Genomic DNA, 18,527 nt, shown 5'->3' on the forward strand with positions numbered 1-18,527 from the left:
TTTCAATTAAGAGAGGACGGTCAAGGAAAAAACGTTCTGGGCCTGGACTCTGGCATTTGTTCCAGTTCTACAGCACCAGCCATTGGTTAAACTGCTAATTAAATGTGTTTAGCTGCTAGCACTTCCTGTGTAAGGGAAGCCAACGAGACAATTAAAGCAGGTTCAGGAATGCAAGCCCCGTAACTAAGGGAAATCTTTCCAGCAGGCAGGAAGAAAGGAGAACTTCTGATTCAGGCCGGCAACATGCTGAATCACAGGAGAAATTAGTGTAAGTTCGGCATGCAGGCATGGGCACAGTTCAAATAGGGCCTGCTTTGTTCAAAGAGCTTGACCAGCCCTAAGAGAAAGGCAAGTGCCATGAGAAAGGATGCAGACTATGACCGACTTATTTGTTGGACCCAGGGCTTTTTTTCAGCTGGAACATGGTGGAACGGAGTTCCGGAACCTCTTGAAAATAGTCACATGGCTGGTGGCCCCGCCCCCCGATCTCCAGACAGAGGGGAGTTGAGATTGCCCTCCACGCCAAGCGGCGCGGAGGGCAATCTCAACTCCCCTCTGTCTGGAGATCAGGGGGCGGAGCCACCAGCCATGTGACCATTTTCTCCAAGGGCAACCCACTGAGTTCCACCACCTCTTTTCCCAGAAAAAAAGCCCTGGTTGGACCCATTTGCTGATATTGGGAAAATAGGTGTGGAAAGAAAGGGTTAACCCCTTGCAATTCATCATCCTTGCTTCCTGCTATTTACCCTTTAAAAAGCCCTACAGGAGATCTGTCAATGGATTTCTCAATTATCAGGTATCATTTAATCCTCAGCAGTAGTAGGGCAGTAACATGATTTTTCCTAATCAGAGGATTATTCCTGTTCATGTAGGATAGGTGTCCCTCAGCTGCAATTAGCCACAATGACCATATACAGTTTCCATGGCTATTTCCCTTCATTCCTGTGAGCTTCCTGGAGGCATCTGATTCGCCATCACTGGAGATATTGCTGGATTGGAGGGATGGCCCAATAGGGAGGGAGGGGCTGTGGCTGAGTGGTAGAACATCTGCTTGGCATACTGAAGGTCCCAGGTACAATCCACGGCATCTCCAGTTTTTTACAAGGACAATGTAGTATGTGATGTGAAAGAGGTATGCCTGAGGCCCTGGAGAGCTGACGCCAGTCACAGAAGACAATACTAATTTTGATGGAACATGGTTTAATTCAGAATAAGGCAGCTTCATGTGTCCATGTATCATATTTTGTGCAAGTGCCCTGACGAGAACAAAAACCATCCTGCCAAGTGCTTAAATTTCCACAAGAAGACATAGCCCCGATCCTCCATACCTGGAGTCCCTCCATCTTCGTACTTGGCTTCCCTGGGCCCTGGCAACTGGAACAACGGAAACAGGTAGCTGGTGTGCCAATCTCGATCAATGTTTGGGTTCAGGCCTGTCTGCTCACTCCGAGGGGCATTCCGAGGGCTGTATTTAAACCTTAGCCGGTAACTAACCTATAAATACAAAAGGCAGGCACTGAACCAGGAGAAACAGGCTGAGAGCCAAGCTACAAGTGACACCTTACACAGGTTGGACACTTGTCAGCTTCCCTCAAGTTTTGATGGGAAATGTAGACGTCCTGGTTTTACAGAGCTTGGCTCTCCATTACAGCTGCAAGACCAGGAGGCCTACATTTCCCATCAAAACTTGAGGGAAGCTGACACGTGTCCAACCTGTGTCAGGCGTCACTTGTAGCTTGGCTCTCAGAAAAGATACTATCTTGGGAAGAAGCTGGAGGATTTGCATGGATGCACAGCCTGAAAAATCTGCATCCCACTCTTTCTTTTTAAAATTTTGTAACATCACACCTGATGAAGAATTCTGATGAGCTCAAAAAGCTTGCACAATGTTTTTTGTCAATTTGACTGGTCTGGGGGAAAAAAAGACATTGCATGGATTTTGTTCTTGATTTTACATAGATGCTTGCCCAAGCAACACAGAAAACCGTTCCTGCAGGCATGCACTGTGGTGGAAACCCATGAGTGTCCATAGCACAGGTACATTTCTGGGGTCTTTATTAACATTTATTGTGGGAATCTTCCCCCACGGTGAAATCCCACACAAGTGTTTGAATTTAAAATCCATATGTGGTCCTTTCTTACCCCCAAATTAGGCCGTTTTGTCACAGATAGGCATTTCTATTGCCCTGAATAACAAAAAATGCCACCACACACATAAAATCAGTAGATGTCTGTTTCTGGGGCTTCCCTGGAACTATATTCTGGTGGGATCAAATGCATTTCAGTGCCATAGGATCTCTGGTTACTACACAGGTGTTCCTTTAGAGAGTCTTGGTTTGGGGTATTCACACAAGTAAGCATTCAACAGTAAAGTGGCCAACACGGATTGAACACGGGCAATGGCAACGGAAGGGAGGAGGGGCTCCCCAAACCCAGGAAAAAACCCCACTCCAATGCAAGGCCATGACAGCACAAAGTTAATAGAAAATCTCTAGTCCTCAAGAAATTTAATCAGAAATACATGGGGAACATGGTAGTGCTTACCAGTAACTGATCTTCATCAAGCGTTCTTCTGTGAAAACACTTCTGGGAATTGCACATGCGCAGGCCTACCCCAGGAGTTCCAAAAACTCCTGACAGTGTGTGGTGCTTTCGCACTCTTCTGTGTGCCTCCCATCAACAGCACCTAGAAAAGGGGGGGCACCTCCCTCCCTCAATGTTCCGAGAGTGCCCCTGGAGAATAGGGCCAGAACTGGACGTGGGGATGGAGGGGTGTGTGCCTGCACAGAGGAACGGTAGGCCTGTGCAGTTCCCATGGGCGACTACACAGAAGACATGACAATGAAAGCACAATTTCATCCAAAGTTTTAAAAAAATCAGTACAAAGAATTCTCAACATGATCCTATTGGTCAAGTTAAATTTAGCAACATGACTCCAGGCATAGCCACCCACACAAGCTCCCCCATTGGTTCCGAGATTGGTGTTCTTTGCCCTGGGAAACTGATGGAGGAGGAGACCTACTCACCTGCAGAGGCAAAGGTTCCTGGCTGTGTACAAATCTGTGCTCAAAAACGAGTCCGGCCAGGACATTGCCCGAGCGGTTATCAAATCTGATGTAGGCTTCCAATTCCTTCTCGGAGGGGAAGCCTGGAGTGAGAAGTGAGAAAAAACAAATGAAATCCACATGGTGGGAAAACAGGTATTTCAGGACCAAGACTATATGCCCCCAGCAAGAAACATGAAAAGAATAAGCCTGCTGGATGAGAGCAAAAATCCACTTTGTCCGGAATCTAGTTTCCCATAGCAAGACATTCCTGGGAAGTCTATGAACGGGGCATGAAGACATTGCTTCCCCCCCATGAACTACCACTCAGCAGCTAGAATTCAGAAGAAGCCTATCCCTGAAGAAGGAGCTTCCAGTAGCTGATTCTTTTTATCTTAAAATTGTCTTTGCAGCCTTGCTGTCTAATAGACAATCTAAGCGGCTCGTAGTAATCGAGTGGAGTGCAAGTGAAGGGCAAGTGAACAGGGAGGAATGCACGCGAGTCTGTTCAACTTGCCGTTCAAGTGTCATTTGTCACTTGCAGCTTGGCCCTTAGAGGACAGTATGTGACGAAAGGAGCTCTGACTCTCGAAGGGTCATACCCTGGAAACCTAGTTGGCTTTTTAAGGTGCAACTGGACCCGAATCTTTCTCATAGAGGACAGGTCTACCATTGGCTATGATATTGCTTAGAGGTCAATTAACTTTAACCTTCCCTGGAGAAGGAAGACCTCGCAGCAATCCACAGCTCAGTAACATCAAGACCAAATTACTGTAACGTGTGGCATGCTGGGCAGCTTTGGAAACTTTGACCCGAAATATAGCAGCTGAGTTGTTCACTGGGATGTGACATAAGGAGCACAATTGCTTACTGTTCCACTCCCCTTCACCCAGCTGGGATCAGGCTCGAAGCAGATGGCAATGCCTGTCCCCCTTCTCCCAGCTGTAGTCAGGCACAGGTCTTTGACGTTGCTGGTTTTGTTTTGATAATGGTTTTTATTTTAAGTCTGTTCTTGCCATTTTAACAATGATTTTAATTATAGTGATTACGTGGTGTTACTACGTGATTGAGTGGAGTGCAAGTGGAGCGCAAGTGAACAGGGAGGAATACACGCGAGTCTGTTCACTTGCCATTCAAGTGTCATTCGTCACTTGTAGCTCGGCCCTAAGAGTTTATCTTTGAAAGCCATCTAAGCTAGTGGCCATCACACACTGAGGCAGCAAATACCACAAGGTAATGATACACAGTGTCCAGAAGCATTTTATCTGTTGGTAATCTACTGCCAGTCACTTTCACTGGATGACTTCTGGTGTTATAATGCAAAGACAAGAAGTATTTTTCTCCCTCACTGTTGGCACACCATGCTCATTTTTACAGGCCTCTATCACGCCCCACCCCAGTCACTTCATTTCTAAATGAACAATTTTTTTTAAACCCTACAAATGCTTTACCCTTTTTTTATACGGAAAGTACACCAATCCCTTAAATCACTGCAAGTGCTCTTTCCAGCTTTCCTCGGCTCTGGAATGTTTTGTTGTCATGTCTGTAAACCTCCAAGCACAGTGTTCTAGGAACACCCAGACCAGAAATGCCAGTTCCATTATGAAATGGGCCGAGATCTTTCACACTTCTAGAAGACATGAAGCATTCTGCCCCTCACTGCAGCACAGACACCAGGGCCGATTCCAGACAGCCCTCCCCATCGCGAAACATCGTGCGTCGTCACGCAGAAAACGTGAAATATAGCGTTTTCTCGCGCGAGTTTTGCACGACGTCACACAAATCTCGTGTGAGAAAACGCGATATTTCGCGTTTTCTGCGCGATGACGCGCGACGTTTCGCAATGGGGAGGACCGTCTGGAATCGGCCCAGGAGAAAACTTTCAGGGCAAAACTGTATTTATTTGTTTACTTAATTAGTGTCCCACTTTTCTCCACCAAAAGAGACTCAAAATGGCTTACAATATTCTCCTCTTCTGTGTATTATCCTCAGAACAGGGCCGATTCCGCATGGCTTACCTGAAGCCGGGACATTGCGGAACATGCCGGCAAAAACGCGGAAGATCGCGTTTTCTTGTGCGAGTTTTGCAAGACATCGCACAAAACTCGTGTGAGAAAACGCGATCTTTTGCGTTTTTGCCGGCATGTTCCACAACATCCCGCAACGTTCCGGCTTCAGGTAAACTGTGCGGAATCGGCCCTGCTCTGTGAGGCAGGTTAGGCTGATAGGGCTTGACTGACTGAAGTTTCCACAATTTAACACATATTTTCAAAAGTTATATAAAAATTTTTTTAAATGTGGTTTCGATTTTGGCACTGGTTTCCATATTTTTAACTACCTATTTTGTACCATATAAATCCATTTTAAAACACCTTTTCCCACCACCTTTCAAAATTCATTCACTTATCCATGTCAAATCCAAGCAGGCATGAGCCTGTATACAGAACAAAGTACCCCCTCCTGACTTTCCAACCAGGCCACAAAAAAGAGTCATTCCAGAAAGTTTTGGGGGCTACTTGGGCAAAAGGTAAATATCTTGCTGGTGGTGTTTTTAGATTACTTTGTAATGTTTTTATATCTGTTGTGTCAATGCTCATTTTATCAAATTGTTTTGATATTTTTGATACACATCATAGATCCTGAGATCTCCAGGAGAAAGAAGGGCATATAAATATTTTAAACAAATAAATAAATGTCAACGAAGCAGGATGTTGGTTTGCCTCATTTGCAAAATATATTCTGCTTGCAAAACATATTTATTTCCCATGGCCTTTCTGGATCAGCTCAGGAGGTGTTCTGCTCAGCCAGGGTTTTCAGCAATAGGAGACTTGAGACTATCCACTGAAACACACTAGGACACGGCCAGCATCTGCACACAAAAGGCCCTGCCCAGGGGTCATTTCGTAGAAAAAGAGCAGGAGGAACTCATTAGCATAACTCATTAGCATATGCCATGCCTCTTGCCATCACCAGAAGTGTGTCATTAGTATAACTGATTTGCATATGCCACACCCCCTGACATCACCTATTCTGGCTGTTTTGGACCCAATCCTGGCCATTCAAGGCTGAAATTGGGCCCAAAATGGCAAAAAGGGGCTGAAAATGGCTGAAAAGGGGCCCAAAATGGTCAGGATCGGGCCGCGGATGAGCGGAAGAGTGATCCACCATCCGTCAGAGACCCAATCCAGGCCGAAACGGGCCCCAAATGGCCGAGAGTCAAGTGGGTGGGGCCACCTGACATGTGACCTCTTTGGGGAACTGCCGGAACTGCATTCCTGCGCGTTCCCCCTCGAAATGAGCCCTGGCCCTGCCCAATTCTAACCTTTGATAGTGATATGCAAGCCATGCAACGCCTCCTCCACTGCCTCGACAATGCTCTTCACGGCTGTATTGTTAGAAGGGACATACGCCAGCTCCCAGGGCTTGTTCCGATGGAAGAAAGGAGGCAGGCTATCCACTGACTGATTGCTGAAGATGGTGGCATTGGGATAGTCCACTGAGTGTACCCGGTGGCGAAGGGCAATGAGGATTGCGGCGAACAACAACGGTAGGCAGATCTCTATGATCGTGACCAAAATCTGTCGCTTCTGCAAGAAAAAAACATGGGAGTGTTCAAATGAACTATTATGTGCCCCCCACCCGATGTCTTTTTTTCTAAACCAAACAGTCCCAGACTCTTCAGCCTTTCCTCGCAGCAGAGGTGCTCTGCGCATCATTTTGGTTGCCTTCTTCTGGACTTTTTCCAGCTCTGCAATACCCTTTTTGAGATACTGCAGCCAACTGTACGCAGTGTTCTAGTTATCTGATCACACAACCACCCTTATGTCTCTAACCAGAAACTAGGGACAAGAGGAGCCGAAACTCATATATGCCCTGTTCAAGGATCAGCTTGCACCTGTGCCAGAGGATTGGCATATGTGCAAGTACATTTAGAAAGAGCTGATGAAGATGGTGATCTTCCTTACATATAAGGTACTGCACTGGGTGTAGAGGGGGGAGTAGGGAACAATGTGAATTGGAGGTAGAATGCTATTTTTTTCACTGGCCAGCAAGGAATGGCTATTTAATCATAGGTGATTGGACTGGATACCCCCTTCAAATTGAATTCTCATGCCCCTGAAAGCCAAGATCTGCCTCTTTCCAGTCCTGCTTTATCCTCCTGTGATGAATTTCTTCCTCAATGCATCTAATTTTTTTAAGCCCTCAGAGGTAGCAGCTGTTGCCAGATCTATGGGTAATACACCCACATTTATGTCTGTATCTCAAGATCAAGTTTAAAGAGTACTGTGGCCACTTGGAGACCAAGGGTCTTTTCTGAGCCCTTCTTGCTTATACAGCCATAAGCACGAAGGAGATCAAGACATCTTTCATTAAAGAGTGCTTCTGTTTGTCGCATTTTTTTCAGCACTGAAAATAGCAATTTCCTGTTACTGCAGAAAGGACTGTCAATCCTTATTCATGCACTTTCTGCAGTAATTGCTAGCAAAAACTGGCAAGCTCTCTAGACCAAAAAAAACATACCCTCCATCTCGCTCTTGCAATCACAAAAGCCCTCTACTAAAATCTTGTTCATAGAAAGAAATTAATTCCTGAAAAGAGAGCTGTCTATCTCCTCCATGGAAACGCCATGTGTGTTTTGCCACATGTGACTCAGGTAGATTATAAAGCTTGCAGACAATATTATGTGGCATTTACAGGGTACCTGAATTCTCAGACTGGGGGCACTGTGAAGAATGTATGTACGTACATATGTACATATGTATGCATGCATGTATAGCCTACTGCTCCTCACCAACGGGGACCTAAAGTGGCTTACTACATCATTCTGTGTTCCTCTGTTTTATCCTCACAACAAACCTGTGAGGTAGTCTGAGAGAGAGAGACTGGCCCAAAGTCAGCTACGGAGCGTCCATGATAGAGTGGAGATTCAAACCTGGCACTCCCAGATCCTAGCCCTATACTGATTAGAGGGACAGGCTAGGATCTTGGAGACCCAGATTCAAATCCTCGCAAATCCACAAAACTCCTTGGGTTACCTTGGGCCAGTCACTCTTTCTCTTTCAGCCTAGCCTAGGTAGCCTAGCCTACCTTGTAGGACTGTTTTGAAGAGAAAATGGAAGAAGAGAGGACACTGTAAGCTGCTTTGGGTCCCCTCTGGGGAGAAAAGTCGGGTATAAATATCTAAATAAATAAATAAGCATAAGGTACTTTCACTGATCCTCGGTACAACCTAGAAGGGACCAGCGGGTACTACAAACAATCTACTGATTTGCATAATTCAGTGACAGCCTGTTATGCCTCCCTTCAAAGTTTTTTTTTCAGTTTGTAGCAGCAGATCCATTTAGATCTGACTGCAGCAACAAGAGAGAGGCTCAAGGAAATGAAACACAGTTCCGGATCACTGGATTAGTCAAAGACTACAGCTCTCCAGCAAGTGCCTTCAATCAGGCAGCAGAGACACATCAATGACAAACAAAAACAGCTCCCCCCTTCTGTGAAAGGGTCACTTGGTCATGTTCCCATGAGGTCCTGCCTTAGGAGTGTATCAGCAGTTGACCACATTGTTTACAGAAATATTTTCCAAGGATAACGTTCCCTGAAGTCCTGGAAGGCTATCGGGAAAAGTTCTTGAAACAGCAAGTAATTCCCTCCGAGGACAGAAGGATTGTGGGAAGGGGTGAAGCAGGCCCCTATTTTAGTCCTGTTCAGATGAACCATCTTTTGAGCTTCAATTCTTCTCTAAAACCTGGCCTTTAGCTTTTCCTGGAATGTACCAATTCAGACATGGGACAGGGAGGTTCTCTAGCTCTGTGGCAAAATATCTGCTTGGCATGGAGAATGATCTGAGTTCAATTCCCGACATCTCTGGTTATAGGTAATGGGAAAGCCGCCCTCCTTGATATTGATTGTACTGATCTCACACTATGTAATCTCTCTTGAATATCAGTGAGAAAGAAGAACTACAAATGACATAAATAACTAAATAATTAAAATGTGGAATAGGGAAATGGCTGGTCGGGGGAGGATCCTGCTAAGATCTGTGACTGTAACTGGTTCAAGGCAATCCACACGTGAGCCAGATGGTGTAATAAGCATTTCTTCCATCTCGTCTGTATTACAGCTAGCATACAGATCAAAGCATACTTGTGCTATTTTATCAGCAAAAAAATTAGCAAAAGCCTCACAGCTAATTGTCTGTTCTTGAGACTGAAAAGATTCAGATTTAGGAGGAGTTAGAAGGTGTCACCTTAAACAATTGGGATGGTTGTGAACTAGCCGACATAATGGTTGCCAAGAAATAATGTTTGTCACTTTCATTTCCGCTTCATAGGTCCTCCAATGGGTTCTGTAGCATGCTCTATCAGCTTCCGCAAGAGTTTTCCACCAGTGTCTTTCTAGGTTCTCCCAACTCACTTTAGGTCAGCCAGCTCCGTGGTAAACCATGTGTCTGGTTTCTGTCCCAAGGGCCGGAGGGGTCGACAAGGAGCAATGGTGTCAATAGCTTCAAAGAGCTTCCCATTTCATGCTCCTACAACAGCTTCCATGGAACGTGTCTGGAATTCTAAAATCCCCCAAGGCATTTTGGAATCTAGAAGGATCCATGAGCCTTTGTGGGTGAATCTTTTTTAACTGGACCCCCCATTTTGTGGGGGCCAATTCAGCTCCGAACGGGGACAATTCAGCCCGACTGGCCCCAAATGAAGCATGGGAGCAGTCCTGCGGCTGGTGCAACAGCATCACTTCCAGGAGTGACATCGTCACGCCCCCTGGGTGCACACTTGCTGCTCATGTTCCTGGGGTGCCGGCTGGTGGCGGGCGTCCTCTGGGGGCTTGCTACCTCCCGCCAATTGCTGGTGGATCAGCGGGCAAGGGGGCAAACCCCCAAGAGTTTGCCTGCCACCGGTGGGCACCTGAGAACCCTAGTTCCAGTCCAGGTTTTACTCATGTCTGTGTAAGATGGCTGAAGGACTGCTAAGAAAGGCTTGTGCTAGGCCTTGTGTTCTTTGTTTCTGCTTAATAAACTTAACTCTGTGCTGATTTTAAAAGTTTGAGAACCCTGAGGAGACCAGCACCATTCCCTGGAAAGAAAAAGGGAGTGTGGGCATATATGGAACCAACAGGAAAAAACTTCACCATCTGCATAAATGTCTGATTCCCCTTGAGAGTTATCTCTCTTTTTCTGGTATAGGTTTCCTTTCTAGCTGCTTTAGTGGGACAGCTAGGATTCCCTTTGTATGAAATTGCCCCTTTTACAGTTCCCTGTTGTGGGGGCTGGGGGGCTGGAGGATGAACCGGAAGGAGGTCTCTCTGTAGGGTTGCCAGTTCCCTCTCCCCTCCTGCCGGGAGGGGAAGGTTACCTGGCACTTACTTCATGTTGGGTACAAGGTTAATTCTTCGTGCGTGCCTCTGGAAGTGATGTCACTGCGCCAGCCGTGGGAGCGCGCCTGCATTCTGCATGGGGCCGATTCGGTCCATTTGGTTCCCAAATTGGCACTAAATGAAGTGCGGGAATGTTCCCGCGGCTGGTGCAACATCACTTCCAGAAGTAATGTCGCCATGCCTCCAGGGAGTGCCCGCACAGTGCATGTTCCCCGAGGTGCCTGCCCGTGGTGGACAACCTCCAGGGGGCTTGCTACCTCTCGCTGATCGCTAAGCAATTGGTAGGCAAGGGGGCAAATCCCTGGGATTTTGCCCACCACTGGTGGGCACCTGGGAACTCTACCTGTCTGTTCCCTCAGTGCTCTGACAAAGATTGGCAATTTTTTCACTCACAGTTTGTCCTAATCAAGTTTAGGAAATCCAAGGATAGCATCGCAATGTCCGATTCCATCACATTACTCATGACTAGACTTTCATCATCAACACTGGACCCTGGGGCTGTTGCTATTTGTCAATTTGACAGACTGTTTTTGGCTGGCTCTCACTGGTTCTTGCGCCCATTTATTGGCTTTTTGGATGTGGGAAACCACTCCACAGCCACCTCTCAGTCTGCTGGCAAAATTGCCAGAGTAGGCGGGGCCATGCTGGAATCATGCTGGGAATAGCAGTCACTGCGGCCTCAGAGCAATCTGTGCCGGTTGCACCAGTGAGACTTCCAGGATTGGCGATGAGGAGGGCTTCTAACCCTCCTTCTGCGAGGAAGCCATTGCTGCCCTCACTGTTTTCCATTTTAGAGCGACTGATAAGCTCACTCTGTAATGTAAGTTAGATTTGGAGAAAATAGCCGCTGTGGCCAATAAGCTCTCCTGACTAAAGAATTCTTCCCCTGAAGTCTCTTCATGTAGATACACGAGGTAGAGATAGATTAGTGAACGGATTCAGAAGGAATTGAAGAAAGGCACAAGAATAAAGAATATAGAGGTAGAACTGGGTAGAAAAGAAGGAAACTAAACAAGTGAATAGGTTAGACAGCGCTTATTCTAAGCTGCTCTCCCTGTCGAGGCAGGAAAAAAACTGAGGAAATGGGTGACTCTCACGGAGGAGACAGGAAGCAGAAAGACTTTGTTCCTGCCTTCCTGATTGGCGGGTGGGAATCACCCACCAAGATGTCCTCCCGCCTCAGAGGGAGAGACTCCCACCTTTGGGGTGGGGGTGGGGGTTCTCCCCACCATTGCACCTTAACGTATTTGGTTAATTTATTTTATTATTGTTTATTGTATGTCGATTTTAGACTTATTGTTTTCTTGTTTTTATTGATTTTAACTGTTGTTCACTGCTCAGAGCCCCTGAGGATGGGTGGTTTATAAATCAAAATAACAATAAGAACAATAACAATATTCTTACAAATCACACATCACTCAAGCCTCTCCCCCCTTTCCCAAAGTGTGGCCAATTCCGCACGGCTTACCTGAAACCGGAACGTTGCAAGACGTTGTGGAACATGCCAGCAAAACCACAGAAGATCGCGTTTTCTTGCGCGAGTTTTGCGCTATATCGCACAAAACTCGTGCGAGAAAACGTGATCTCTCGCAGTTTTGCCGGCATGTTCCGCAACATCCCGGCTTCAGGTAAGCCGTGCGGAATTGGCCTGTTTCAAATGCACATTTACAAAAGAGCACACAAGTCTGAAATCCTGTGGGAGGGGAGTGCCAGTTTGGAGCAGGAAAATAACATAATCCATTTCTTCTGCCTCTTTCCCGCTCCTAAAGTGGCTTTTCCACCACAAGTGGCTACCACTGCGTGGCCCTGCACTGTTTTGCTGTGGTTTCTAGGGAGCTAATTGCAAAATCTGCAATATGCTCCTTAGCTGGTAATCTTCTCCATTCACATTCCTCCTCCTCCCCTTATTTTTTTTTAAATATATTTTTTATTTATTTCAACGCATTAATATACATTACAGAAGACAGATAAAATTTAAACCTTTAAACATTTACGAGTGTTTGATTATTTAACAAGATATAAGTATACATACTATAATTTGGTAATTAGGTAATATTTTGGCATTGCAAATAGGAGGGCACGTCAAATGCCCTACTTTTAGTGAATTAACCTGTTCTCAAGCTAAAGAGTTGACCGAAAAACTGGTTTAAATGGGAGTGTATCACTGTTTGAAAGAAAATCAAGGAATGGGAACCATATTTCAATAAAATTAGTTGTTTTGGGGTAAATTTTTGCTGCCTGAAGACTGTTCATTATTTTCTCCATTATGAATTGATCCATATTTTGGTGTACCAAGTAGGTAGATTTGGGGGATTTGGTGATTTCCATTTAGTTGCTATTGCTGTTTTCACTGCCACAAAAAGTATTTCAATTAATTCTTGCCTGATTGGAGGAACAGCATAAGCTTGGCATTGATTTAAAAAAAGGATTTCTGGTTTCATAGGGATATCATAGCCAGTTATTCGTTTGGTGTGGTCTAAAATGTTTCCCCAAAATTCTTTGATATATTTACATGTCCACCAGGTGTGTGCATAGGTACCAATCTCCCTGCATTTTTTCCCGCATGACAGAGATTCTGTGGATGATATCTTTGCTAGTTTTGGGGGGATGAGGTACCATCTATTGATTATTTTATATGTTTGTAGTTTTGTGGAGATCACCAGTAATCAAGTTTGATGACCATATTTTTTCCCATTGCTCATTTGATAATGAGACTTCACAGTCCTTTTGCCATTTCAATTGAAGAGTTTCAATTTTTTTTGCTATATATTTTCGAGAGTGTAGAGTAAATTTTGGAGGTAAGGCCTTTGTGAGTAAATTGCTTGGGGAGGCTCAATATCCTCCTCCCTTTACTAACATTATCAGTAGTATCAGGGCTTTTTTTCTGGGAAAAGAGGTGGTGGAACTCAGTGGATTGCCCTCAGAGAAAATGGTCACATGGCTGGTGGCCCCACCCCCTGATCTCCAGACAGATCAGGGGGCAGGGCCACCAGCCATGTGACCATTTTCAAGAGGTTCCGGAACTCTGTTCCACTGCATTCCAGCTGAAAAAAACCCCTGAGTAGTATTGGGCTAAGTGGCTGGAAATGGAATTTTTACACAAATCCTAGGTTGTTTTCTCATTTTGCTAGCTACCATGTATCACCAACCCACATTTGATCCTCCACTGACAACAAAAGTATTTTATTAGGTATTATGCAAATGCCATCTTTATAGAGACTGGAAAGATAGCTATTCAGATTGGAAAGGAGGTTGAATCATGACAGAAATGATCTGGGACTCCTCTTCCCACATTTATCACACCCTTGTTATTACCCTGAAATTAAATCACCAAGAACCAATTAGGGAACCAACTGGATTTACAAGGGACTTCCCACTGTCTAGTTTCTTATTTCTGTGTTCTCTTTCTGAAACCAAAGGATTAATATCTACTCTACACTCTTTTACTCAGATCAGAAAAAGAGGAATACTTCAGCCTTTGTGTATCTAGGACTTAAAAGTCACCAAACAAAATGCAGTCTAGTCATGTACGTGACTATCAGAGGCTTGGCTTAATAACTCCCCGAGTTTTCCTGTTGACCTGGGATAGAAAAAAAGTTGCAAACACAAGGATGGCACCCCTACGTCAAGTTCTCCTATTCACAGTGTACTGTGTTTTTATCTTGTTCCACATCCTTGGCTGCAGCTGGTGTAGGCGGAGGAATGCATAATGTGATGACATCATGTGCAAACCGAGCAAAGTAATTAAATCCCTTTCCTGCTGCCATCTGCCTTACCCATTAAATCAAGAGTGAAGAAAACGGTGCTTCATGTTTCCCAGTATTTGAAAAATCTCGACTGAAAAGCAACTAAGCCACACTAGAGAAATATGAACAACCCCAGAGGGGAACACATGCAGAACGTAACACAGACACCCATAAGCAGGCAGAAATCTGCCCCCTACATCTTCCAAACGTTTGATATGGTCAGCTGAAAACCCTCCATCCTGGGACTGTTCGCTGCTCAAGAACCCCAAGCAAGCAGCAGCAGCACAATAAGACTGGAGGAGACAGTCTGGGAGAAGGAGCGTACCGCCTCCCCACTGGTTCTGCTGCTGCCCTGCTCCAGCGGGCTTTCCATGCCTCATGTTGGAGCCAGTGGGCTAGAGGGAAAAGCTACGAACAACACAAGGATGACACTGAAATGCTACCCCTGTGTTGAGTTTCCCCCTTCTCACTGCACTGTGCTTTTATCTTGTGGCACAGTGGGTAGCGCACTCCCCCAACTGTTGCCACTACCATCATGGACCTAGGCAGCAGTGTCAGGAGTGTGAGATACATGGCTATTTTTCAGCTGGAACACGGCGGAACGGAGTTCCGGCACCGCTTGAAAATGGTCACATGGCCGGTGGCCCCGCCCCTTGATCGCCAGACAGAGGGGAGTTTAGATTGCCCTCCACACCGCTCCGATCTAAACTCCCCTCCGTCTGGAGATCAGGGGGCGGGGCCACTGGCCATGTGACCATTTTTGCCGAGGGCGATTTAAACTTTAAAAAATTCCCTCCTTGTTCCAGCTGACCCAAAGTGACATCATTGTGCAGTCTTGAGTTCTACCACCTCTTTTCCCAGAAAAAAAGCCTTGGTGTGATATATGCCCCCTCCTGTGCTGCTCTCCTGCCTCCTGGGGTGCCAAAATGAGAAGAACTGGCCCCGCATCACTCATCAATACCAGACATGCCTTCTGGATACAGAAGAGAAACTCATGTCCTAGCAACCAAAATTCCCAGTCCTTCTTGACTTCAGTTTTCTGAATAGCATGCTTCTGGATGATTATCAGTGCCTCTCTCTCTCTCTTTTAAAAAAAACTTTCTAAATTAATTGCATTTTTATTTTTTCTTAACACAAGCCGCCTTGGAGCCCTGCTGATCAGGCAGGATCCAAATACTTTGAATTACCCTGGATTCTCCACCGCCATCGTCCACAGACCCCCTCCACCTCCTGCTGAACGTACCTGCAAGATGTAGTTCTTCCAGAGAAGAAGCCCAAACTGCCGTAGAAGAACCATCTTTTGCTCAGGAAGGGAAAGCCACAGCTTCGCAAGACTCTGTGGAAGAAGAACATCGGAGCATCAATGAAACGTAGGAGGCCAACCTGCTGTCAATTGGATGCCAAGACTCTCCGGTTTTGTTCTGCAGGGGAGAGAGGAATTTCCAGAGCCCCCTTGCCTGACTAACCAGCAAAAAAGGCAAAAGGAAAAGGAAAATAACTAGGGGGGAATGCTCTTACAGAAGAAGGAGATGAAGGTAGGAAGACCCTACCTGGTGGATGCTTGAAAGATGTGTTGATACAGCTGCTTGAAAGATCTAGAGAACCAGATCTGGTTCAAACATTACATAATACGCTGGAGAGCAAGGTAAAGGGGATTGTCCTACTTGCCCATCATTGTGGGATACTTATTTGCCTAATCAAAGGCTCGACTCTGCTGGGGAAATTACACCTTCTGATCTTGAAGCCCTTCTCAATAACCCCCAGATGTACGGAAGCCGACTGTGACGAGTCCATGACGAGAACAGAGCACTCTGAGCATGCTCAGAAAGACTCCGTTATGAAAATTCCCGATGGGCAGCTGTGTTAGTCTGGACCGGCAAAACAAAAGACTAACGAAATTTATTCCAGCAGAAGTGTCCAAGACTCAATGATCCCTTCGTCGGATGTGTTGGATGTATTTTCAGTGCATCTGACAAAGTAAGCTGTTACTCACAAAAGCTTATGTTGGCATAGATATGGTTTTTCTTCCAAAGTGCTATGTTGGGACTTGTTTTATTTTGCTGCTCAGTTAGGAATTATCTGGATCCAGGGTTGAATCATGAAGGGGAAAGGGGTCTATCCTCAGATTAACCTCTGACACTGTTCCCAGCATGCTTTCAGTTCAAACAGCGATTCCCTTAAAATCCCCCTCATCTCTGAGAACCGTTAGCTGTATCTTTGCCCAATGAGAAGCGGTTGTTGGACATTTCATTTCATTTCATTTATTTTATTTATTTATAGTCCACCTTTCTCACTGAGACTCTAGCTGATTACACAGTGTAAACCAATAAAATCAGCAGCAGGGACATTCCATAAACAATGCACTAGGGTCTATAAATGCAAATTTACAGATATTTGAAAAAACAGAACTCCAATATAGAGCTTAAACAGTGCTGAAACAGAGCATAAGCAATTCAAAATCTGGTATATTAAACAATGCATAAACTACCCAGGAGGATTATACATACACCAACAGACGTTACTGTCTATAGTCTTCATCCCTTTACCAGTGCATTTGTTCCTTATAGTACAGCCCACCCATCTGAGTAAAAAAGCCCTCTTGAATAATCCTGTTTTATTTAGTCTGCAGAAAACCAGAAGAATGGGAGCTTTCCTGACATCTTCTGATAGGCCATCCCATAAGGTAGGGACCTCTGCTTTTCCAAATATATATTATCCACCGCATTTTGCAGCACAAAACCACAGTGGAATGGACTAGCACTGGAGTGTAGTTTAGACACCACACCAGACCATGGTTTGCACTTGCAAACACACCAGCAAACCCCAAGTCAGAGTTGCCTGTTTGCTTTCATGTTCCTCCAGCTCTCTGTATGGTTTAAGAAGTGTCAAAGTTGGAGCCACAGCTGTAGTGACCTGTCAATTCAAATGGCACACCAAACTCTGGGTAGCACAAAACATGGGCCATTTCCACACTACTCACCTTCAATCGGAACGCTGCGGAATGTTGCGAACAAACCCGTAAGATAGCGTTTTCCCGCGCGAGACAACGCTATCTTCTGGGTTTTGTTCGCAACATTCCGCGGTGTTCCGATTGAAGGTGAGTAGTGTGGAAATGGCCATGGTTTACAGTCCGTTCCCCTTCAACCAAAAGGTTCTGATTCTGGTTTGCCATCTGATTGCAAACCATGGTTTGTCAGTTCAAACATAATGCCAAAATATAATCGAATTTCTTTAGACATCGTTTGATATTATGTTTAAGTTAACTGTGACCTTCCCAAACCCAAGGCAAAGGAGCTGAAACTTCCTCCATATCCACGGAAGTCCCGTGGCTCAGTGACTCTGGCTTCATCCAGGATGGACTCCATTGATGCTATCAGGATTCCAAAAATTTCAATCCAGGCTTTGAGGGGGAGAAAGGCAGGCACATAAAACAATGGTGAAGGAGCATATCTAGATTGATAGAAGGCGAAAGAAAAATGTACCTCTTGTGTTGATGATCAACACATACTGGTTTTGTTTACTCTAAGTTCTGATGAGCAGTCGGACTGCTTTTCTGAAATAGTCCTATACTTGCTCCACTAACCTAGGCAGATGGCCCAACTATCTTCCTGAACTATACAGTAACCCAACTATCTTTTCCTCAGGAAAGCCTTGAACCTGCAGGCGACCAAGTACTCTTCAAGGGATTAACAATGAGGCAGTACCTTTAGGATGCCTATTTTGAATGCCCCTAAGGGATAGCAAATTGCCTACTTAATTCATGATTGTATTTTCTTTCACTCACTCTCTCAATCACTCCATTTATAGACCATGGCCGTTTCCACATGTCTTACCTACCTGCGGAACATCATGCGAAATTCTTGGAAGACAGCGTCTCGGAAGACATCACGCCAGGAAGACGCTGTTATCCGGGAGTTTTACGCAATTCGTGCAAAACTCCTAGATAACAGCATCTTCTTGGCGCGATTTCGCGTGAGAAGACACTGTCTTCCGGGTTTTTCGCGCAATGTTCCACAGGCAGGTAAGACATGTAGAAACGGCCCACATTTCTCACTGAGACTCAAGACAATAAAAAATACACAAAACAATTCAAACAAGGTTTCCAATAAATCATGAAATAGGATTAAGATTTCAGAACTGGAAAACAATGCAACCCCCACCCCCTACTGTCCAGGGTGTGGCATCCCATAATACAGAGAATGGGTTACACAAGGTAGAAAACAATACAGTGTAAGCAAGGTGACATATACAACAAGCACTGCAACTGACAATCCTATTTCCTCACAAAAGCAATTCCATTATAGTACAGGGTTCCTGGATTTGGGGTACCCCTCGTGTTTTCTGCTTCAGCCGCCAA

The 18,527-nt window shown here is 45.3% G+C and overlaps 1 protein-coding gene across 3 annotated transcripts in view; it reads right to left on the minus strand.

Annotated features, from left to right (window-relative positions):
- The window catches only part of ABCA3 (ATP binding cassette subfamily A member 3), a 102,350-nt gene that overhangs the window by 50,111 nt on the left and 33,712 nt on the right, over positions 1 to 18,527 (minus strand). For all 3 annotated transcript variants that reach the window (XM_054992485.1, XM_054992486.1, XM_054992484.1), the window contains exons 2-5: positions 15,414 to 15,506; positions 6,367 to 6,631; positions 3,027 to 3,148; positions 1,329 to 1,494 (exon numbers count right to left, since the gene is read on the minus strand). In XM_054992485.1, coding sequence (XP_054848460.1) covers positions 1,329 to 1,494; positions 3,027 to 3,148; positions 6,367 to 6,631; positions 15,414 to 15,467 — 607 coding nt within the window. In that variant the 5' untranslated portion in view covers positions 15,468 to 15,506. The remainder of the gene's footprint in view (positions 1 to 1,328; positions 1,495 to 3,026; positions 3,149 to 6,366; positions 6,632 to 15,413; positions 15,507 to 18,527) is intronic.

This window comes from Eublepharis macularius, chromosome 12, assembly GCF_028583425.1.
Source record: "Eublepharis macularius isolate TG4126 chromosome 12, MPM_Emac_v1.0, whole genome shotgun sequence".
Lineage (NCBI taxonomy): Eukaryota > Metazoa > Chordata > Lepidosauria > Squamata > Eublepharidae > Eublepharis > Eublepharis macularius.